Below are 24026 nucleotides of genomic sequence, written 5' to 3' on the forward strand. Positions count from 1 at the left end.
TGGGGGATCCCCCACTCACAGGTTGCCTTCTCAGGCACCCCGCCCCCCCCAGACATGCCTCCCTATTCATTCCAGGGCCCCCACTGCACTTGTACGTGGGTCTTTTTGTTTCTTTTATTTATTCATTTTAACGCATCTGATGCACTGGGATTAGATCCGTGCTTCTTTTTGAGTCTGGTTTTGCCTTCCCACCCTCCCCAGTGCGCACCTTCCTTTGCTTTTAGGCACACCTTCCCAGGGCTGTTTTCACCCGCCTCCTGCCTCTGCCCCATGGCTTCTGCTCTGTCTTGCCTGGAATCCTTCCCCCACCTGCTGTGCAGTCAACTCCTAGCTCTTCTACTCGGTCTCCTTCCCTTAAGAACTGAATCCTTAGAGTTGGTGCCATGCAGCCTGTTTCATCAGACCCTGCGAATCTGATTTGATATCTTCTGTCTACTCTCATCTCCCTAACTAGTTGATAAGATCTTGAAGGGAAGGGTCATTTTCTGAGTTTTCCAAATGGAAAAGTGTGTGGGACTAAATCTGTAAGAATCCTCAGTGGCTGGTGAGGAGGAATTGGCCTCTGTCTTCTGAGGGCGTATCCATTGTGCAATGCGGGCAGCACTGGTTCATGGGGAAAGAACCAAGGTTTGCCAGGAATTGTCTGTGAGCTCAGCCATGAAGAAGGAAGGGGAGGTGAGAGTTGTTGAGCACCTACCGTGTGCCAGGCACGATGCCCACCCTCCACCCGCGATCTCCTACTTCCTACTTTTATCAGCTCTGTGGGGTAAATGTTTCTGCTCTACCAGTGAGGAGACCACGGCTCGGAGGGGTGAGGTCACTGGCCACAGTCAAGGGTTAGTAAGCAGCAGACTGAGTTAGAGCTCAGGTCCAGCTGGAGTAACAGCCTGGGCGCTTCTGTCGCTCTTGAACCTCACTCTGAGGCAGGGACGGGGATGAGATGCCCAGAGCCAGGCTCAGGGCTCCGTTTTACCTGGAACCGGACTCTCCTCAGAGAGGGGCCTCTTTGGTTTATGTGCCCAACTCAGGCCTGCCTACCTGTCACACCCAGCCATCTGCAGAGTGGGGTGTTGTGTATAGAGCACCGGTCTGCGACTTGATTTTGGTATCTTATCACATGTGAACTTGGAGAAGGAGCCTCCTCCATGTTGAGAGTCTGCTTGCACTCATGGTAGCCTTCTGAGGGTCAGGGGCCCGTGGAGTGCCCTGAATGAAGCCCTCAGCTCCCACGTGTCTCCAGCTCACTGTGGATGCTGGAGTCTCACCCAGAGTTGTTGTCTCCCCGACAAGAGCTGTTCCCATCACTGTCAAGTGTGGCCTTCTTACACCCTGGCTCCCTGGGCTCTGGGGTCCCCTTTCCTGGCCCTTGGCTGGAGCCCCCATCACGTGGTGGCCCCAGGCGCATCCTCTCCAGGGTCAGACCTTCCTGCACCCTGAGTCCCCCTCTGCTGTCCCATCTGAGCTTGCTCATTCCCCTATTCCTGCTCCATTCCTATTTGTTTATCTGGGAATGAGAATCCCTGATGGGTTTCCTGCACCCCCGGGGCTTCTCCAGACCTATACGGTTTTCAAGTCCCCTGTCTTGCCTGCTTATATGCTCGTGGAGGAAATGCCCTCTGTCTCTACCTTACAAAGAAAGCTTCCTTACACTTACCCTGTTATAAACACTTGCAGCCTTCACTTTTCCCACTACAAGGGCCATCAGACTCCCACCTCCTGCTTTAAACTCCATGTATATCACTTAGGGTTAATAATGGCTGCATAGAACAGGAGTGGCTTTCAACAGTTTATTTCCCTCCTAATTATGAGTTGTTCAGAGTTTGGAATTCAGCCATCTAGGGCTTCTATATCAGCAGCATGGTTTGACCCATTTCCCATGCCCTACTAATAAAGGTCTGTATAGTCAAAGCTGTGGTTTTTCTTATATGGATGTGAGAGTTGGACCAGAAAGAAGGCTGAGCACTGAAGAATTGATGCTTTCAAACTTTGGTGCCAGAGAAGACTCTTGAGAGTCCTTTGGACAGCAAGGAGATGAAACCAGTCAATCCTAAAGGAAATTAACCCTGAATATTCCTTAGAAGGACTGAAGCTGAAGCTCCAATACTTTGGCCACCTGATGCAAAGAGCTGACTCATTGGAAAAGATTGAGAGGAAGATTGAGGGCAAAAGAAGAAGGGGGGCGACAGAGAATGAGATGGTTGGGTGGCATCACTGACTCAATGGACATGAGTTTGAGCAAACTCCAGGAGGTGGTGAAGGACAGGGAAGCCTGGCGTGCTGCAGCCCATGGGGTTGCAAAAGTTGAACACAACTTAATGACTGAACGACAACAACAGCCAGTCCCCTGCCAGCCTTGCCTGTGGCACCACCTTGCAGCCTAGGGCTTGGACTGGACCCCATCGCCTTGTGTACTCCGTGCAGCGGGAGGGGGAAGACGTGCTCTCCCTGCATTTCCCTGAGCCCCCACTGAGGTCCCGCCCAGGATGTCTGCTGGCATCTTGGTGAGCATCCCTGTCACTTGGCCTCTCCTGCCTGGAGGAGGGAGGTGGGATGCAGGCTTGTTTCCAGGTAGCAACTCTCACTAAGAACCAGGATTCTACTGCGGGAGGAGGGGAAGACAGGGACCTGCTGGGCAGCCGGCAGTGTCCCCCCTCCCGCCACACGCTATCTCCACCAGCTTGCACACTTGCTATCCCCATCGCACTAGAAGAGTGTCCCCACTTTTGGTCATTCCCTCTTTTCCCCAGCTTATCGTGCAGTCTTCTAGTATAGCTTCCAGGAGTTTCGTATTTACAACTTGTTATTTATAAATCTGTTTTTCTTCTTTGCCTGGCTTTACTCAAGAAAGCGAGCTCTGAGGACAGAGACCACATCTTATTTATCTTCGTAGGTGGGAAGCCACTGCCTGGCCCAGGGTGCCTTCTCTGTAAACGCTGATGAAATAGATGCCGAGTGAAGACTTCTTTGTGCGCTCGTGTGGAGCGGTTCCCAGGGTCTTAAATCAGGGCTTTCATGGGAGTGAGGTCACCGGCCGTTGAACTGGTGCCCTTTTCTGATCTCTCCTTTTACCAGGTTTACGGTATCTTCTATGCCACGTCCTTTCTTGACCTCTATCGCAATCCCAAGAGCTTGACTACTTCGCAGCACAACAGAACAGTCCTTGTCAGTGGGGATGAGCAATATTTGTTTCTGGTAAGTTTCCTAATGCCAGGAACACAGAGGAATGTTTTATTTTTTGAGGATGTCTTAATTGCTGGGCTCCAAGCTCAGACCTAGGACCTGGGGAGCTGGAGATGCGGATTCCAGGATCCGTGTGTGTGTGTGTGTGTGTGTGTGTGTGTGTGCATGCACGCACGTGTGTGTGTGTTCAGCGTGAGGGGGTGGGAGGAGGGAAGGAGAGAGATGAGAGGATAGTTCTCCTCCACAAGCATCAGGTTTTTACTTGAAGCACAGAATGAACGGCCACTTAACCATCTGCAGCTCCTTGTGCAGGACTGAGAACTTGGTAAATGGGCCTCAGGAATAGATAAAGCTTGTATCAGATTCCACTTCTAGGAGTTTAGCCATGCTTTTACATGCGTGCCAAGGTATATGGAAAATCATGTTTGGACTACTATTACTTGCGACAACAAAAGATTTGAAACAAACGTCTATCGGGAGAAGACTGATTAAAAGTATTACAGCTTATCTTTGAGATGGAATACAGGGCAGTCATCCAACACAAATACAACAAACTAAATGTACTGATTTGGAAAAATTCCCAAGCTGTATTATTAAGTAAAGGAACCAAAGAGCATAATTATGTGTGTAATGGTTTTCCATTTGTGTAAAAAAGTTAAGGGCAATAAGTTATACATGCACACACATGCATAAGCACACACATGTATGTATGTATGTATCTACACGCACACCCTCCCATCCCTGTGTATCTGTGCTTATATTTGCATTGGACATTTCTGGAAGGAAGCATGTAAAATCATTACTAGTACTGCCTGTGGGGAATGGACGAGAGATCTGGGGTAGGTGGGGCTTACCCTGCATCTTTTTGTATGCCTTGAATTTTAACTGTGTACAAGTCTCATTGTCTTGTTGGGGAAAAAATAGTTTGCTGACCACTGCGTGAGTTTGTGTGGTGTTTGTTTCAGGTCCGGGTGGTGGTGCCTTACCAGGGGCCGTCCTCTGACTATGTCGTGGTGAGGATGATCCCGGATAGCCGGCTTCCTCCCCGTCACCTGCACGTGGTCCGTATGGGCAAAACCTCTGCTGTCATCAAGTGGGAATCCCCGTACGATTCTCCAGACCAGGACCTGGTGAGCAGGCCAGGCGTGCTGGCGACCTTGCTTATTCTGGACGTGGTTTGGTTTGGGGGCAGGAAACCGAGGCCTGGTGCGTGGAGCTCAGCAGGAGCCTCCCCCCCCCCCGCCCCGCCATTTCTGCCAAAGACAGGGTCCTCATAGGTATCTCCTCTTTGCTGTCATGTCCTGGCTGCTGTATTGGTTTGTTCCTCCTTTTCTCTGCCTTCGCCAACAGTTGGCCTGTAGGTTAAATCTAGCCCACTGCCTATTTTTCTAAATAAAGTTTTATTAGAACCAAGTGATACCCATTTGTTTACATGTTATCTATGGCTACTTTTATGCTACAAACAAGAGAGCTGAGTAATTGTGGTACATACCATCTAACCTTCAAGGCCTAAGATATTTACTGTCTGAACCTTTATTTAAAAAGTTCGCTGGCCTCTGCCCCAAGAGACGGAGAAGGCAATGGCACCCCAGTCCAGTATTCTTGCCTGGAAAATCCCATGGGCGGAGGAGCCTGGTAGGCTGCAGTCCATGGGGTCGCTAAGAGTTGGACACGACTGAGCGACTTCACTTTCACTTTTCACTTTCCTGCATTGGAGAAGGAAAGGGCAACCCACTCCAGTGTTCTTGCCTGAAGAATCCCAGGGACGGGGGAGCCTGGTGGGCTGCTGTCTATGGGGTTGCACAGGGTCAGACACAACTGAAGTGATTTAGCAGTAGCAGCAGCAGCCCTAAGAGAGGGCTCCCTGGTAGCTCAGTGGTAAAGAATCCATTGGCCAGTGCAGAAGGCACGAGTTTGATTCCTGAGTTCAGAAGATCCCCTGGAGAAGGAAATGGCAACCCACTCCAGGATTCTTGCCTGGGAAATCCCATGGACAGAGGATCCTGACGTGCTGCAGTCCTTGGGGTTGCAAGAATCTGATATAACTTGGCAATTAAACAGCTGACTCTAAAAGAAGAATCACTTATTCTAGAAACATCTCCCACTTTCACTTTCCCAGGCTGCTTTGACCTCCATCCCCTCGCCCTCCCTGTCATCCCAGGGCTGGGTGGTTTTCTGGGATCATACTGATAATTCTGTGTGCAGTTCTGTGCATGAATACTTGTTGTAAAGTTGGACCTGACCACCCCAGAGGCTTTCCAAAGAACAGAGTCAGATGTTGTGACCCAGAATATTATTTTGGGGGGTCACAGCCACTGACATACTTCTGTCGCATGGGCCGCCACTGAACTTCAAAGAATAGAAAAGGCCAGGTTTCTGATTACCATTAAGATGTCTTTTTCTTGTCCCAGTTATATGCAATTGCAGTTAAAGATCTAATAAGAAAGAGTGAGAGGAGCTACAAGGTGAAATCCCGCAACAGTACCGTGGAATACACGCTGAACAAGTTGGAGCCTGGAGGGAAATATCACATCATTGTCCAGCTGGGGAACATGAGCAAAGACTCCAGTATCAAAATTACCACGGGTAAGCTGGCGAGAGATTAGAGGCCTTCTCACACAGCAGGGCGCCCCATTGCTGCTAGGACTTCTCGAGGTGTGGCGTTTTCTTTTTTTTTTTTCGCTTTTATTTTTTTGAAGACATGGGATTTCCATCAGGACTTGCCCAGGAAGTGCAAAGATGACCCTGCATATCCTGGCTGGGGCAGAGCTGTGCAGGGGTCCCAGGCTCTGGGCTGCAGGTGGTGGCAGGGGCACTGTGGGCAGGATAGTGGCTGTCGTTTTCTATATTCTCTGTCGTGATCTCCCTTCCCCTAGCCGGTTTTGACATTTTCAAGAGAGTTAGGAAATGAAACTGACTCTTTGCCCCATAAAGCCAAACATTGCATATGTGTACCTGGACTAAAGTCATCGTGGTTTCTAGGGCAATATCAGATAGAAATGGACAGAGACCAGGAGTTGGGTAATACCTTAAAGGGTGATTTGCTTCCAGCCCTAGGCTGGCTCAGGTCAGGTTCAAGTTCACAGAGCAGGTAGTAAGTGCAGTTATTTGGACAGCAGCAGACGACATCAGGAGCGACAGTATCGGAGGCTGGCAGTGTGGACTGTGGGCCTGCAGCATACTTTGTGGTCATTCCGGAGCTCTGTCTTCGGGCTGAGCTCTCTAGGCCCTCACTGAGCCCCCCTGGAATTTGGGGCAGGAAAGCAGACTGGAACCAGAGCAGAAGTGCTGGCAGGCTTTGAACTAGTCCAGCCTCACCCCATCCGCATTTCTTTTCGACCATCTTTTGGTCTAAGGGCTACTAAATTAGACACCATCCAAATTTCTTGGCTAAAGACATTATAACAGCAAAGTAGATGTCAGAGTGTCTAGAATGTGCTAGGCTCTATACTAAGTGGATATATGTGTTTTTTTTTTCTTCCTTAACTAATTCCTTCAGGGTTAGTGTTATTTCATCAACCTTTGATGGACAAAAAAGCAGAGACTCACGTGTATAGCCACTAACTGTCTCCTACTTCATCTTTCATTTTCAGTTTCATTATTAGCACCTGATGCCTTAAAAATCATCACAGAAAATGACCACGTCCTTCTGTTTTGGAAAAGCCTAGCTTTGAAAGAAAAGTATTTTAATGAAAGCAGGGTAAGTTCCTCCCTCCTTTTCAATGGCTTTGGAAATCTAATTGAAATGCCATTTTGGAGATGAGCTCGTTAACAGCCTGCTGGCATAGACGGAGTCAAAAGAAAGAATAGGGCAGGGGAGTGAACGAGAGAATTAGAGGACCATTTTCGATGGGATTGCTAATTAGCCAAATGTTTATACTGCCCATTAAAGATGCGAATCTCTGCACAAAGCACTTTTCAGTCATGAACTGGTCGTCCCCTGAAAGACAGGGAAATGGGCTGGAGTCCTCACTGTGCTTCCTAGGGCTTGACTGGGACTCAGCACCGGCACCCAGGGCCCATCTCTCCCAGATAGTCTGAGGGCAGGGTTATGGTATGGCTTCAGTAGAGGGGAACCGAGCTGTGCTGCCAACCTCGTCAGTTTCTTTCCAGTGAACAGGAAGTGCTCGAAGATAGTCTGTTGACATATGAAAAACATCGTGTTTTGTTATTAGCAGGCCAATTACTATATTCGCAGCAGGAGATAGGAGGAGGCGTGTGGCACCTGGAAACAGATTTGCCACCCAAGGGTCTTGAATGAAGCTGGTTGGCTCCATTGTGAGCAGGGCATGAGCTAAATAGAGACACAATAAAAATCAACAATGGCTTTTTTGGGGTATGATGTCCGCAAAGACCCCAACGGCTTTAAATCATCACAGTGTAATGCCAGAAGCAAAGAGAAATTAAACGTGAAAATTCTTCACAACTCTCACAACGGTGACATATAAATGGTTAATATATGTAAGTATAAAGAAGGCTTTCAAACAAATTCAAAACAGAAATACGACCCTTGAAAAATGCAGAGTTGAGCTGTGCACGTCCACAGATAGCCTACAGTACAGTAAGTCCCCTCCCGTGAACCTTCAGATTGTGAACTTGCAAAGATGTGAGCGCGGGTTCACACGTCCAGTCACGTAAGTTCGTTCACGTGTCTGGCGTGGTTGTCACGTGTGCGTCCTCTGCAAGTGGTTGTGCTTTTGTGTACTTTACAGTTCTGTATAGAGTGGGCTTCGCTGGTGGCTCAGATGGTAAAGAATCTGCCTGCAACGCAAGGGACCCAGGTTCAACCCCTGGGTCAGAAAGATCCCTTGGAGAAGAGAATTGGTACCCACTCCAGTATTCTTGCCTGGAGAATTCCATGGACTGAGAAGGCTGGCAGGCTACAGTCATTGGGGTCGCAGAGTCAGACACGACTCAGTGACTAACACTTTCACTTTTCACTGTGTAGAGTACAGTAGTACAGCATCTTTATTTCCAGCCCAGGATGTCCAGGTGGTGATGGTTTAGTTGCCAAGTTGTGTCTGACTCTTTGTGACCCCGTGGACTGTAGCCCACCGGGCTCCTTTGTCCATGAGATTTCCCAGGCAAGAATACTAGAGTGGTTGCCATTTCCTTCTCCAGGGGATCTTTTCCACCCAGGGACTGAACCCAGACCACTTGCATTGCAGGCAGATTGTTCACTGACTGAGCCACCAGGGAAGCCCTGGAATGGCCAGAAGGAAGCGTAAAAGTAGTGGTATAGAGCCAGTTGTGTTAGTCGGGTACCTAGGCTAACTTTGTTGAACTTAATGAACAAATTGGACTTACAGATGCACTCTCTGAATAGAACTCGTTCATGTGTAGGGTACTTAATATACCAGACAATCTGCAGATAGTTGGATCCAAAGATGCAGAACCACAAATCCAGAGGATGCACTCTAAGTCATTCTCAGGTTTTTGAGGGTCAGAGCCACAGCTGCCACATTGTTCAAGGGTCATCTTATTTTCATTTTGAATAAGGTACAGGTAACAAAAGTTTCAAGCAACAGTGAGCAAAAGGAAATAGTTTCAGCCCCACTAGAAATCTAAACAGCAAAGATACAGCACTTTCACATTACACTGACAAAAGTTTTGGGGAGGGATAGTACCAGTTAAGCGGAGAAGGCAATGGCACCCCACTCCAGTGTTCTTCCCTGGAGAATCCCAGGGACGGGGGAGCCTGGTGGGGTGCCGTCTGTGGGGTCGCACAGAGTTGGACACGACTGAAGGGGCTTAGCATCAGCAGCAGCAGCAGCAGTACCAGTAAGAGAGTCATACCTGGAAAGAGGAGCCCCCTGGGAAAATGTATGGGCTCCACCTTCTGTAAGGCACTTACAGTAGGTATCAGAAACATTGAAAATGTGACATCCTTTGATCCAGTAATTCTTCTAGGATTTTACTCTAAGGAAACAAATGTGCACAAAGAATTTTATTTATGACAGTAATTAAGAAGAGACACTCTGATGCCCACCAGAAAAGGATCAGTCCAGTAAATTTTGGGTGGCTAGCATTTGTATCATTTTCCATTTTTTTAAATACCTTTATGTGTTTTGCAAATGTCCTATATCACATATATGTTAGAAGATAATAAATGCTAGTTACTAGTTTCTAAACAAGGATGTAGGAGTGGGGACTCCAGGCAGGTGGTCCAGGACACCCAGTTGGCATCAGGGTGGCAGGAGCCCAGCTTTATAAAGGTTGGGCTTGCAGTCAGTATTCCATTCCCATCGGAGGGATCTGGCCTAAGCTGGACGAGTCCTTCTTTCTGCTACCTGACTTGGAGTTCAAAGAAGGTGCAGGTCAACAGGACAAGAACCAGGAGATCATGATTATGCCGTGGGGCCCAATATGTGAGTAGAGATAGAGAGGAGAAGGGGTTTTACAGGGACAGAGGGGTGCTGGTAGCTCTGACGCTGGAAAACTTGGAGATTGACCTAGAAGTCTGGAAGTCAGTCCTGATCCCAGCCAGCATGCTGGGTTCGGGCTGTTCCAAGAGGGACTTTTCCAGCACAGGAGCCAAGGACTCACGCTGAGCCAGCCTAAGTAGGAGGCTTATTCCATACTCCCCCAGTGAATAGATCTGAGCTGCTGCAGTGCTGCTGGGTTCAAGGCCAGGCTGGACTGGGGCTAAGATCAGCTTGGAAGAGTCGGAAAGAAAGGAGATAGGAAGTGAACTGGCAGCTGACAGGGGAGTTCCCACAGGCTGTTTGAAGGAGCAATGTCTCGTTTTCACTATTGCAAATTCCTTTTTTTTTTTTTTAACCTCATGGCTGAAATCCACTGCTACCTGGATTAGTCCAATCCCATTACAGTGAATAGTTGCTTTAATTATATGGATTCTTTGTGGCATTTAAACATTCCTGGAGATGAGTGAACCGACCAGAACTTTGAAAAATCAGTGTTTGTTAAAATGACTTTTGTTTTTCCACTTCTGCTGTGTGGCTCAGAAGCAGATGTGGTAGTTATTTGAGACTTTGGGGATGAGAAAATGCCTATTTTCTGAATCTAATCTCAGTTATAATATATAAAAAACTGGTACGGTGCTTTAACATCTATCAGTCCCTGCAGGAAGGAGCTCATATAAAGTTGTAACCCATAACAGAAGCTGTCGGCTTCCTTGCTTAACTTCCTGAGCAGTCCCTCCTGTGTTTGTTTTCAGGGCTACGAGATACACATGTTTGATAGTGTCATGAATATCTCAGCTTACCTTGGGAATACTACGGACAATTTCTTTAAAATTTCCAACCTGAAACTGGGTCATAATTATACTTTCACTGTCCAAGCACGATGTCTTTTCGGCAGCCAGATCTGTGGGGAGCCTGCAGTCCTGCTTTATGATGAGTTGGGGTCTGGTAAGTCACTGTTGCTGCCATTTTCCGGGAAATATATCAAGGATGTAGCGTGGTTTGATGAACATGTGCATGCGTGCTCAGTCGCTTCAGTCATATCAGACTCTTTGCAAGCCTGTGGACTATAGCCTTCCAGGCTCCTCAGTCCATGGCATTCTCCAGGCAAAAATACTGGAGTGGGTTTCCATGTCCTCCTCCAGGGGATCTTCCTGACCCGGGGATTGAACCCGCATCTCATGTCTCCTGCATTGGCAGGTGGGTTCTTTACTCCTAGAGCCACCTGGGAAACCCTTGATGAACATGTGTCTTTCTAAAAATGCATTTGAAATATTCTTGCAGTGCTAAAGAAAATCGTTTATGCATCAGCTTAATCAGGCATTGATTTATTTAACAAATCTTTCCTTAGTCAGGCATGGTGTGAGGTGCTAGGGTTACAAGGTGACCATATTCTGAATGTAAGTCAGAAGAAAGGAAATGTTTTGTTTAAAAAGGAGATTCTGTTTGAGAAGCCGTAGCCTAATGAGTTTTGTTTTTATTTTCTGGAGGACCTTTCAGAGCCTCTAGTATGCTAATATTCCCCATGATTTTGCAAGTCAATAGATTATCTCATCACAGCCTCACTGACTTCCCAGCCTTCCCTCCATCTTTGCCGTCACCCTCAGATCACATCTTGAGGTCAGTCTGGGATCTCTGTCTTCTGGACCCTGACAGACAGCAGTGTGGGGCCATGCTTATGACGAGGAGGAGGAACCTCCCATTTACACAGAAATTCTGCTCAGGTCGTAATAGCTTACCCAGGATTTCAACAAATGTTTTGCCACTGGTCTGTTTAGTTACATTTACTCCCAGTCAACAACCAACCAGTGCTTAAGCTCAGAATCTTATGTTAGACCTCTTGTCTGTTCCATCACCCTTCCCGGGGTGGCTTCTAGTGGAATAACCTATCCTTGGCATCTCTCTAAAAGAGGGAGAGCTTGGGACTTTCCTAGTGACGCAGTGGAGGGGAGCCGCCTGACTGTGCAGGGGACGCAGGTTCCATCCCTGGGCCAGGAAGATTCCACATGCTGAGAAACAGCTAAGTCCATGTACCACACACAGCTGCTGAGCCCGCCCTCTAGAGCCCGAGCGATGCAACTGCTAAAGCCTGTGTGCCTAGAGCCCATGCACCGCGACACGAGAAGCCACTGCAGTAAGAAACCCACCTACTGCAACTGGAAAATAGCCCCTGCTCTCCACAGCTAGAGGAAGCCCATGCACAGCAATAGAGGCCCAGCGGGGCCAAAAATAAAAAATAAATAAAAATTTAAAAAGGAAACCTGGTACATCGCATCCCTTTGGAGAATTGTAGCCCGTTCGCAGTTCTGTAAAGTTCCTACACAAAACAACCAACCAAACTCCTGTCTTAGTGTGTCTTAAGCAGAGCCTCCTTTTTAAGTAAAACCAAGTAGCCACCTGTGAAATAGACTTTGGGGAAAACTGCCGTGAGGACATGTGCCAGCAGGATTGTCAGGTAGGAGAGTTGCTCGGGTAGACATTTCCTTGGACCACATCCTGCCCTGTGATGTTCACATCCCCTTGAAGGTGGGTGGGGGTGGGAACGTGCTCCATTTCTGTCACCTCCGCCATGCTGGCTTCCTCTTGACTGCTCCAGCCCAGAGCTTTCCCCCTGGTTACCACTTCACAGTTGAGATTAGGTTGGGACACGTGACTGAGATTGGGGAGAGTTTTGTCTAGTAAAGTCAATAGTGAAGGAAATGAAAGACGGATATTGAATTGTTATATCAGGCTTGCAGGAAATGGCTATTCTCTGACTCATCTTTATGGGGACCTGTTGTGATGAATCCCTGTGTAACTACTGAACTTTCCCCATGAGGAGGAGGCCTAGCCCCATCTCCTCACCCTGCACCAGGGAACAGCGTCAAGGCTAATGAGGCTTCTCATGGAGACCAAGGATGTCCACTTTGCTTCCTTAGCTAAAACTGACTTATATGACTGTGTTCCTGCTGCAGGCTCAGACTTTCCCCAGGATTTCTGCCGTGCAAAGTCCGCCCTTTCCAGAAAAACTGGCACAAACCCTACAGAGTCCTGTTGCTACAACCGTATCAGTACATCATGATAAAGCTAGTATTTGTTGAAGACAATGGGAAGGGAATATCACTGATAGGTTATAGACACCCAAAAGGCTTTGCAGAGAGCTTTTAAAAAATGTTAAACGTATATGGAAAGATTCCCTCTTTCTCTTTTAAGTAAAAAATAAACCTCATAAAACTTCACGAGCTGTTAAGTCAGTATTGCAGTAAAGGAATCTCGTTTGTATCACTTAATGGAGCTTCAGGTAATTGCAGTTCAGAGTGACTTTGGTGCCAAGTAGGGGGAAATAATTGCAATCTCGTTAATTAGTGGTCTGATATCACATCCTCTTATGTAAGGCAAGCAAGTGGTCTTAAGTAATAATGCTAATGAAATCAGTGTTGATACCCCAACAAAGGTCTCCCTTCCAAGAGATTATCTAAATAACCAACGAGGCAGTGATTAGGAGCCTGATGTAATTACCGTATTTGCACGCATGAGGCCTGTCCTCCATCAGCTCGTGGTGAGGAGTTGGGAAACATTCGGGTGTCACATGCAGGAACGTGCCACATGGGACAGGCGAGTCGGGGAGCTGCTGCAGACTCTTCAGCATCATTTGGGTGGCTAGGGTGGCGAGGGGTTACCTGGTCCTTTCTCCTGCCCTCCCATGGGAGCCCTATGGGTTGGTGTCTTGCTTTGGCAGGTGGCGATGCATCAACGATCCAGGCTGCCAGATCCACTGACGTAGCTGCCGTGGTAGTCCCCATCTTGTTCCTGATCCTGCTGAGCCTGGGTGTCGGATTCGCCATCCTATACACAAAGCATCGGAGGCTGCAGAACAGCTTCACGGCTTTCGCCAACAGCCACTACAGTTCCAGGCTGGGCTCGGCCATCTTCTCCTCGGGGGATGACCTGGGTGAGTGGGGCAGGGTGCAAGGTTCTCCCTCCTGGGGCGGACCCCACAAGGCCAGGGGCTTGCTGAGGAATTGCCTACCTTGAGCTCATCTTTTGATGCTAGCAGAGTTCTTCATTAACCGATAATCCCACTGCTTTGGGGTGAATCAGTTGGAGCCCTTTACTTTGTAGTTGCTTCTAAATTAAAATACCAGTCCCCTGTTCAGTGGGGTGGCTGAACGCAGTGGCTCAGTGGTAAAGAATGCATCTGCCAATGCAGGAGATGTGGGTTTGATCCCTGGTCTGGGACGATCCCCTGGAGAAGGAAATGGCAACCCACTCCAGTATTCTTGCCTGGGAAAGCCCATGGACAGAGGAGACTGGTGGGCTTACAGCCCATGGGGTCACAAAAGAGTTGGACACAATTGAGCAACTGAACAAAACTGTTTGATAGCATGCCCAGGGAGTTCTGTCAAAGAACAGGTGGGAGCTTGCCTTGTACACAAAGGGTGGGTGGACCCTGCCTGGGCTTTGGGTGTTTCCAAAGTGGCAGCAGATTCTCAAGAATTTCCGACCCCTCTCATCCCTCACAGTTGGAGGTCTGACATCTTTGGAGATGTTTGTCTTGACTGACAAAAAGCAATGCTTTCTTCATTGGTCTCTGTCTAAATGACCCTTCCCATCATGCTGTTTCTCTCTCCTGTGGCTAGCACAACCTCGCTGGCCGTTCTTCTTTTATGTATTGGTGGTATATGACCTGGGGAAGAGAAGGAAATGTCCCCATTCTTATATAAATGTATGCGTGCTCAAATTCCAAAACGCTCATGGAGGGAGTAAACTACTTGATAAATACAATTAACTCATTACTGACAGGGGGATTTTTGCAAAACGAATGCCTGTGACCGGCAGTTTTTATTTTGGCCAGCCAAAGATTAATTCTGGTTATTTCTTTGTGAGTTACTACAATTAACAGGTATACCTGACACACCTGTAAAGCCCAAAGGAGCTTTTCGGCCAACCCGCCGTGTATGATACACACGGTGATTTTCACCATGCTAGCATAGGGTGCGGATAACTCAAACTGGGCACCTAAGCCACCCATTGGAATTTGGGATGGATAATAAGATCCCTCCTCTTTAAACTTATTTTCCTTTTTTGGTTAAGTTCAAGCTACCATGAAAAGAAGGTTGGCCACCTGTTGATGGGGGGCAGGTGACCCAAGAATGTCAGAAGCTGGGCTGGTTTCAGCACTGATTCTTGTGCCTGGCTGGTTCTGCTGCTGCCGTTTCTAGCTGGGCCTTGTGATGTAGGGATGGGGGTCAGTAGTGGGAGGTGGGGGTCACGCAGAAGTGCCCCAGAACTCACCAAAGACTGACTGTCTTGCCTTTAGGGGAGGACGACGAAGATGCTCCGATGATAACTGGATTTTCTGACGACGTCCCCATGGTGATAGCCTGAAAGAGCTTTCCTCACTAGAAACCAAATGTTGTAAATATTTTATTTGATAAAGATAGTTGATGGTTTATTTTAAAAGATGCACTTTGAGTTGCAATATGTTATTTTTATATGGGCCAAAAACAAAACAAAAAAACAAAAAAAAAAGGAAAGAAAGGAATGAATAAACTTTGTTGTAATCAACTGTGAACTTCAAACCAGGTTGATTTTAGTAACGAAATTGCTTTGATTTGATATTAATATAGTCTTACAGGGCTGTGCTTACTGGGCATGCTTTTAAGTCTATGAGATAATTTTGGTTCAATAAATTGGCCATTCTTTTTATTTTTCTAAGATGCAGAAATGTATTTAATAAAGATTTCAAGAGAGAGTGATGGGTAGAACCCCTCCTCCTCGAAAGTAAGCTCAAATTTAAATTTTTGTTTGCAGGTGGTTTATACGAAAGTGTTTGAGTGTACGAAGGGGGGACATTTCTTTTATTTTGTTAATTTATTGGGACTCTGTGTAGGGCCAGGCTTCAGTGGTCATCTGACACCACAAAATTTATGAGCAGCCCCGCCTGCAGGGTTGGACGATGAGGAACAGAAGCAGTCTTTTTGCCATTCCGGAAACAATCCATTTTTATTCGCTCGTGTGTCACACGACGGTGTTTGGCAGAAGAGCCTGTTGAGTCATTGCTCCATTTCCGCTAAACAGAGCTGTAGCTTGGGAAGCCCTGCAAGCCGCGCTTCTTTGCTTATGCTAATGGATGGACTCTCGCTGCACACACCTCTGTGCAAGACACAGCTTTCACAGCTACAAAATGATAACACTGCTGTATTCTACACTGGTATCATTGTCATTGCAAAAAATTACTCTGGCTGTGGGAGAGAATTCTAGATCTGTGCCATGATAGCTACACTGGCAGATATAGTACCTAATTTTTCCTTTTGGGGGGGTTTTATTTTATTTTATTTTGGTTTGCTTTTATTTACCAAATCTCAAATGGAAAGTTTTATGTTTGTGTTGAGGTGGCCACTTACTGCCCTTAAAAATCCACACTGATATATGCAGTCACTTTGAATTGGGTCAGTGCCTTCTCGCTCTTTTTTTTTTTTTTTTAATTCTCTTCTTCCACCTCCCTCGCCTGTACCCCTGCCCAATTTTAAGAGAAAATGCTATGCACTGTTACAGGAGATGTGTAAATTCGAGACCATTCAATCTAGCTCACAGTAGCAGCAGTGCTAGAATTGATGTTCTTTGTAAGATAAGCTGTGCTGTATCCTTCTGTCTTTCAATGCCTCCCCTGTATTCAAACCATGGCCTCTTGGTAGGTATGTGAGATTCAGTGGGGACTGATGCCCACTCTTGAGACCTACTGTTGTCAGCCCCAGTGTGTGGCATTGTTGTGATGCCTACTGTATGCACCTCACTGCAGAAGTTCTTCCCAGCTGAGAAGCAGTGAGCTCTGGGGCTATCTATTCCAAAGTCATGCTTTGGCATAGTGTCCCTCACCTGCAGACTTGTCAAAACCCTGTCTCCTCTTTGATGCAACACATCATCCTCTCGCAAGTCTTTGCTTTCTTTTAACCAAGAGTATCATTCTTGGCTGATAACATAGTTTTATTCTACCTGGGGAGTGTTTGGGAAACAAAGAGCCAATTAAAGTGTTTTTAGTTAAAAAATTTTTTATTTGTGTATATATATGTTTTGCTTGAGGAGTATTTTCAACTGTAGATATTAGGATGTTGCGAATGGTGGTAAATGACTAGCCTTCTTCCAGCATGATTTCCTTCTCTTTCCTGTGTTATGTTTTGAAAGACTGGAATTTCTTTGGCTTTATCTTGTGTCTTGCCTTGGAGTTTCGTTCAAAACTCTGAGCCCTACCACCTTCCCTTTTAAATAAGCACTTTAAGTAACTGAAAGATGAATGATCTCGTGGGAGGCAAGTCATTTAATCGAACCAGTAGAAAGTCTATTTTCTTGTTTTTCTTTCCCTGCCAAATTTGGGGGGCATTTGTGAAAGCTGATATCAAAGGCGCTGAGATTTTATATTTAGTTCTTCCATAGGCAAGCCTTTCTACTGAGCACATGTCTCCAGTTGGCAGCTTGAGATATTTCTGAGCGTCCGCGTCTTGTTCCCAGTGCCTGCCAATGCTTAGTGCACCGTACTGTATAGACTGGCCATCACCCCTCTCCTTGGAAAACGCCACTGGGCTGTTTGAGAACAAGCAGCCTTTTAGGGCTAGAGTATTTTCTATAAACAGAAGAGCTAAGTTCCCGAAGACTAAGCTAGACAGATGCAGCTATGTGTAAATTGTATATTTTTATGAACTACTGAAGCACGCACCGTCACCTCGCTCTGCGTAGCTTTGTGAGGTTTTGATGTATATAAGCCGCCTGTGAGAGTCCCGAGGTGGGAGGGACAAGAGGACATGAGAGCAGAGACTCCGTGGAGCCTTTGAAGGTGACCGGATAACTGTCTTCACTGTGACCAATTGGAGCCCCTGAAGAAGGGGCTTTCATACCTCGTTGGAGACGCCACCTCCAGAGTTCACACTGCACAGGATAAAAGGCTTTATTTTCTCCCAGGATGCAGTAGAATGTCAGAAGCCCACGTCCACATGGACGACAGTGGACCGCCAGTGCACCGCTGTAGTATGGCGGGCAGGGTGACTGTATACAGATTTTCTCTGGAAGCCAGTTTTGCCCCTGGATGGATTGACTGCCCCTCGAGCCTTAGGAGATGTGGGTCTGTGTGGATGAAATAACAGAGAGGAGAGTCCTGCAGAGGAGTCCAGGGAGAAGCCACGCCTATGCAGAACCTTTTCCAGACAGGTGAGATGCTCCCATGACTGCTGGCTGCCCTGGCCAGCTGGGTGTATAGTTAAGAAGCTGGGTAACTGGTTGAAACTTCTGGTTTGGGGAAGAGGGTACATGTGTGTTAGTAATGTGGGATATTTTAGGGGGACACATGGGGGACACAGCTGCATGTTCACGTGTGACCCACTAGATGAAGCTCTGCTTCAACCATGTAAGGACATTTGGGGAGGAAGACTAGAGAACCCTTCCTCTGAGTATTCACCCAGCGGTCACTCTCCATCTAGTGAGATCATGTTCTCAGCACTTCCCTAAGGGCAGAAACCCCATCCTGTCAGGATAGGTTGGTCACTTTCCCACTAAGAATGTCATGGTGAATCCCTGAGATGTTTCTCTTCTTTGCAGAGTTGGGGGGGGGTCCCTCCGAGAAGAGACCCAGGCAAGTCAGCAAACTGGATGCCACCTCCATATTGATTTTAGGAATTGACTCTGAATAAAACTCTGTGCAGAATCTCCACTCATGTGGGGATAGTATCATGACATTGCTATTGCATTATTTTTCTTGAAGTGTGTGCTGTCTTTCAGGTACAATTTTTGTGTAATTAAAGCCAGTGCATTAAGTTTATATAGACTACTTTCTATGCAAGTCTGCGGTAGGAGCAGATAGCAAGAGATTGTGTGTGCTGTTGGGTACACAGATGATAAGCGTGTTTTCAGAAGGGGTACCCCCAATGAACACGGTTTGAGAGAGGATGGGTTGTGTGTATGTTTCTGCCCACTAACTTTGAGCAGCCATATTTTGAATTAAATCATCAGAGCCAAGTAACCCGAGAATGGTATTAGTTTCCTATGTAATAGCTCAAATGGAACAAATATGAATGCTGAAATGTAACATTGTTCTCCAACATTCCATGTCATTTCTCACTTAAAACCTCGTTATGAATTATTAGAACCTTTAGGCAAAAATCAAAAGTATTTGCAGCAAAATAAAGGCCTACTCTGCTCTTCAAGTGAAGCACTGTATACTTGTTTCTCTCCAAAGTGAAATTAGATATTTATGATTTCAGTTGCCTTGATAAGTTTCCGAATCACTGGTTTATGCTGAAGATTTTACTCTCTTGTCACACAGTCTTAAGATCATTTTTGTCTCAATGTCAACTTTTTTCACTGAATAAAAATTTAACTGGGTCAAGAAAACACTTCTTTGAAAATCCGCTCTCTTCGCGTCTCGAGTTGTTCTTTGGAGTGCAGTGAAGATGGTTAATATGGTCTCCAAACACCATTTGATTTGTCATGTTTTAAAAGCATGTTTATTTTATAGATGAGAGAACACTAAGACCTGGAATAATTTTGTTATTAACAAGCTGGTTCTCAGACGGTGGATCCTTGAAGAACATGATGTCTTTGCGGTGGCTGAGGTAGGGGGAGACATGATGGCTGTTTTGAAGTAAATAAAATTGTTCCACAGGGATAAAGACTAATGTGGCTCCCTTAAAGCCATAACTACGTTTCCTAGAGATGATTTGCTAAGAGGGCAATTTTCAAATCAGAGAAGAGATGAGAAGCGGTACAATGAGCTGTGTGTAGAGAACAGTTTTGGAAGGCTTCTGGAGGCAACGTAGTCTGAGAAGGATGCTGCATTTGCCTCTGATTGGTGATGAAAAGCGGGTGGACCTGCAGAGTCAGGGGAGGTAGTGTGGAACAGGTGGGACAGGGCAGGTAATCTGGTGTAACATCTTCTGGGATGTTGCTCTTTGTTTAAATATTGAGCCAAAAATCAATCTCTGAAGTTTTATCATCCTGTTTGGTAGATGAGGAAAAAGAGGCTCAGAGAAGTTAGGGAATTTGCCTAACCAGAAAGTAAAATGCCAAAACCATCCTTCAATAGAATAATAGTCCTGTTCTGTATCACTGTGCCGTCTGCCTCCTGACACCATTCAGTGTCAGGATAAACACCCTCAATCCAGTGTCTTATGCCCTGGAAAATCCCAAGGGGATATCTACCCCCTGGTCATAGTGTAGTTCTTAGGTTTCCAGGCTTAGATAGTGGGCATATGATAGTCAATCTCTTGAGGACAAATGCACCTTCAACAAGCTCATGAGACTGATTCACGACAAAATAATCCATGAACTCACCTCAGGAAATCGCCCTGTCTCTTAGCAGGTTAGTGTGCCCCGTGCATTCTCCCCACAATGGGAGCTCTACTGGGAGGAGCCAGTTGCAACAAGAAGGTTGTTTGGTGAGCTGGGGCTCAGAGAAAAAGTGGGAAGGGGCTGGGCATAAATAGCAGTTATCCAGTGAATACTGAATGGACAGCAATGAGTGATTGACAGTCCACTAGAGGAATAATGTACTCCATATGAACTTAATATTTGAAACCTTGATACAGGTCTGTGTCCACTTCTATTTAAAAAGGTCGTGCCAATTGGGTCCTTTTTTTTTTTTTTTAAGATTTTTTTCTTTCATGTGGACAGTTATTTTAAGTCTTCATTGAATGTGTTACAGCATTACTTGTTTCATGTTTTGGTTTTTTGACTACATCGTAGGTGGGATCTTAGTTCCCCTGACTGGAAGGCAAAATTTCTTAACCACTGCACTGCCAGGGACGTCCTGCCAGTGCGGTCTTTTTTTTTTTTTTGATTGGAGGATGATTGCTTTATTGCTTTACAATGTTGTGTTGGTTTCTGCCATACATCAACATGAATCAGCCATAAATATACATATATCTCCCCTCTCTTGACAGAGAAGGCACTGGCACCCCACTCCAGTACTCTTGCCTGGAAAATCCCAGGGACAGAGGAGCCTGGTAGGCTGCAGTCCATGGGGTCGCTAAGAGTCGGGCACGACTGAGCGACTTCCCTTTCACTTTTCACTTTCATGCATTGGAGCAGGAAATGGCAGCCCATTCCAGTGTTCTTGCCTGGGGAATCCCAGGGATGGGGGAGCCTGGTGGGCTGCCGTCTATGGGGTCGCACAGTCGGACACGATTGAAGCGACGTAGGGGCAGCAGCAGCAGCCCCTCTCTTGAACCTCCCTCCCACTTTGCTGAAGTTTCCCCTGGACTGGGCTTGGGCATCACCTGTGTCTGCCACCCTGACTTATCTTTTGGTTATGCAGTTGAGTTCACGCCTCTCTGCCCTAAAACATTCTATAGTGATGTTAACTGTGCTTTCAGACTGGGCTATGATACCTTCTTGGCTTGAGAGCTGTTATTTCTCTAAGGTGATTCTATTATGTGTTGGTTTGAAAGTAACTCTGAAAGGACGCTGGTTTTGAGTCCTTGGGCACACAGGGTAGCTCCCAAACTCTGCCTACGTGTGTCGCCTGTGAATCTCCAGTTCCAGTTAAAGACAGAAGACTACCAAGGCTGAAGCCCTAACAGCAAAGTTGAAAAGCTATCAGAAAATGTAGACTATCAGAAAACCTCTATTAGAGATACAGGAATTCAACGGAAGATTTTGGGGCTATTTAGTAGAACCCTTATTGGCCCCAAGGGATGGAGTCCTACCTGTCCCATAGCCCATTTGATTAAAATGGTTTTTAATGGTTTTAATGGTTTCCTGCTGTTTGGCACCTGTTCTTTGCCAGTTGCTGTGCTAAACTCTAATTTTTTGTTTTAATTCTAAAGTTGATCCTGTGATTTAGATAATTTTTAAAAATTAATTTTTATTGGAGTGTAGTTGCTTTATAATTCTTCCCAGGTGGCTCGGTGGTAAAAGAATCCACCTGCCAGTGGAGGATGGAGAAGGCGATGGCAGCCCCACTCCAGTACTCTTGCCTGGAGAATCCCATGGACAGAGGAGCCTGGTAGGCTGCAGTCCATGGGATCGCAGAGTTGGACACGACTAAGTGACTTCCCTTTCACTTTTCACTTTCATGCATTGGAGAAGGAAATGGCAACCCACTCGAGTGTTCTTGCCTGGAGAATCCCAGGGATGGAGGAGCCTGGTGGGCTGCCATCTATGGGGTTGCACAGAGTTGGACATGACTGAAGCGACTTAGCAGCAGCAGCCAGTGCAGGAGATGCCAGAGACATGGGTTTGATCCCTGGGTCAGGAAGATCCCCTGGAGGAGGAAATGGCAACTCATTCCAGTATTCTTGCCAGGAGAATCCTGTGGACAGAGGAGCCTGGTCAGCTACAGTCCATGGGTCGCAAAGAGTAGGACACAACTAAGCATGAGCGTGAGTTGTGTTAGTTTCCACTGTAACAGCAAAGTGAATCAGCCACATGTGTGCCTGTACCCCCTCCCTTTGGGCCTTTCTTACCTCTCAGGTCAGCACAGTGTGTTAAGAGATGAGGACAGTTGGTCATAGAGAGGAGGAGCAACTCATCCAAGGTCTCACGTGTAGTAAGTGGCAGAATCAAGTCTCAAATCTAGATTTAGTCCATTCTTGTTTGTTTTCTTACTTACCATGCTACTTTGCCGTTTGGTACCATGTTAGAGGTCTGTAATAGTAATACCGTTCAAGGAATTCAAGGGTAGAGGTAATACCTTTTTAAACGCTTTCCACCGGCAAGATTGAAAATGACATTTGGAGACAGAGGTACATTTAAAGTTCTTTGCAAAATCATTTATGTGGAACACAATATTCCCTACTGATGCTAGATCAATGAAGCCTTTTTAATAAAATTGGGGAAAAAAAATTTTTTTTAAGAATTCAGTAATCAGAAACACAAAGGATTCTTTTGCTTTGTAACAACCCAGTTAGATTTTCTATCAAAATCCTTTGCGTCTTGGGAGAGGATGTTCAGTGCGCGTTTTTTTTCCCCCTCTTTTTTGGGCCATTTTGTGTGGCTTGTGGCATCTTAGTTCCCCAGCCAGAGGTGGAGCCCGGGCTCACGGCGGTGAACGCCAAGTCCTAGCCACTGGGCCGCCAGAGGGAGCCCGTGTTCAGTGCACATTCTACTCACCTCTATTTCTGTACATGGGGGGGCGGGGGCACACAATTGCACCATGTTCCGTTAGGGTGCTGGTTAGACTCGCACAGAACCCTTCGTGTTAGCCTCTCGGTCGTGTCCGACTCTTTGCAACCCCATGGACTGTAGCCCACCAGGCTTCTCCATTCGTGGGTTTCGGGTCCCAGCAAAAGGAGGTAGCTGTCATTCTTTTCATACAACCCTAACTGGCTTGGATGCCAGTGCACCATTACTTTTTTAAAAAAAGATTATGTGTAGGATAATTTGAACCTGCAACAATTTACAGAAGAACAATGAAGTTATCATCATCATGTCGCAACTCTATTTAATGACAAATGACAACTGGTAATGTTTGGGAATATTTGTGTGAAAACAATGACATATCATACTTAAAACTCAGCATCCACAAACTCTGAGGAAGAAAAAAAGGCTTGAATTTAAATGTAAATCAGCCTTTTAGGAAATGTGCCCTTTGGTTGTATGCTCTAACATAAAGCCTTCAAGATAATTGAAGGTCTCATATTTAAACTTTATGTTTTAGTCTCTGTAGCAGAAACAGAATCTATTAGTTACCCAGGAATTGGTCACACCCTAGGTGGTACTGAATTATCTAGGGATATGTGTGCACGTATATTTTATGGAATTCTTCATAGGCAGTGGATGAGCAGTGCAAGAACATCAAGCTCTCGACTTCGTAAACACACCTTACTTAGAACACCAAACGACGACTTCCAAGAATCGGCTCATCTTCAAGGGAGGAAATTTTATTCGCATTGAAATGATTTAAGGGATTGCGGTTAAGACCCTGAACACAGAATTCCCAAAAGATAGTCCAAAAGTATTTTGAGTAATGGTAGTCCTGTGGGAATAAGTCACAATAGCAAATAAGTAATTGTTTTATGCCGGGCATTGTTCTGGGGGTTTCTTGTATATAAACCCATTAAATCCTCACAATAATTCTATAACGAGGATACTATTATTATAATAGATAAGGAAGGACTTCCTTGGTGGCTCAGTGGTAAAGAATCTGCCTGCCAGTGCAGGAGATGCAGGAAATATTGGTTTGATCCCTGGCTCAGGAAGATCTCTTGGAGAAGGAAATGGCAACCCACTCCAGTAGTCTTGCCTGGGGAATCCCATGGACAGAGGAGCCCGGCAAGAGAGTCTTGGGGTCCGCAAAAGAGTCGTACACAACTTCAAGATTAAAGCAACAACAACAATAGACAAGGAAACTGAAGCACAGAAGGATTAAGAAATTTGCCCAAGTGCACAACAGTAAGAGGCAGGGCTGATTTCTGAATCTGTGCTTTTAAGTCTTTCAAACACTCCAAGTGACCCTTG

At 46.3% G+C, this 24026-nt stretch overlaps 1 protein-coding gene across 4 annotated transcripts in view; it reads left to right on the forward strand.

Moving 5' to 3' along the window:
* Window positions 1-18962, forward strand: part of SORL1 (sortilin-related receptor, L(DLR class) A repeats containing) — a 171234-nt gene extending 152272 nt beyond the window's left edge. For all 4 annotated transcript variants that reach the window (XM_010830503.1, XM_010830500.1, XM_010830499.1 and 1 more), the window contains 7 exons: window positions 3073-3192; window positions 4146-4310; window positions 5592-5766; window positions 6774-6880; window positions 10358-10550; window positions 13321-13533; window positions 14902-18962. In XM_010830503.1, the coding sequence (XP_010828805.1) occupies window positions 3073-3192; window positions 4146-4310; window positions 5592-5766; window positions 6774-6880; window positions 10358-10550; window positions 13321-13533; window positions 14902-14969 (1041 nt within the window). In that variant the 3' untranslated portion in view covers window positions 14970-18962. The remainder of the gene's footprint in view (window positions 1-3072; window positions 3193-4145; window positions 4311-5591; window positions 5767-6773; window positions 6881-10357; window positions 10551-13320; window positions 13534-14901) is intronic.
* The last annotated feature ends 5064 nt before the right edge of the window (window positions 18963-24026 follow it).

Source organism: Bison bison, unplaced genomic scaffold, assembly GCF_000754665.1.
Source record: "Bison bison bison isolate TAMUID 2011002044 unplaced genomic scaffold, Bison_UMD1.0 scf7180017864518, whole genome shotgun sequence".
NCBI lineage: Eukaryota > Metazoa > Chordata > Mammalia > Artiodactyla > Bovidae > Bison > Bison bison.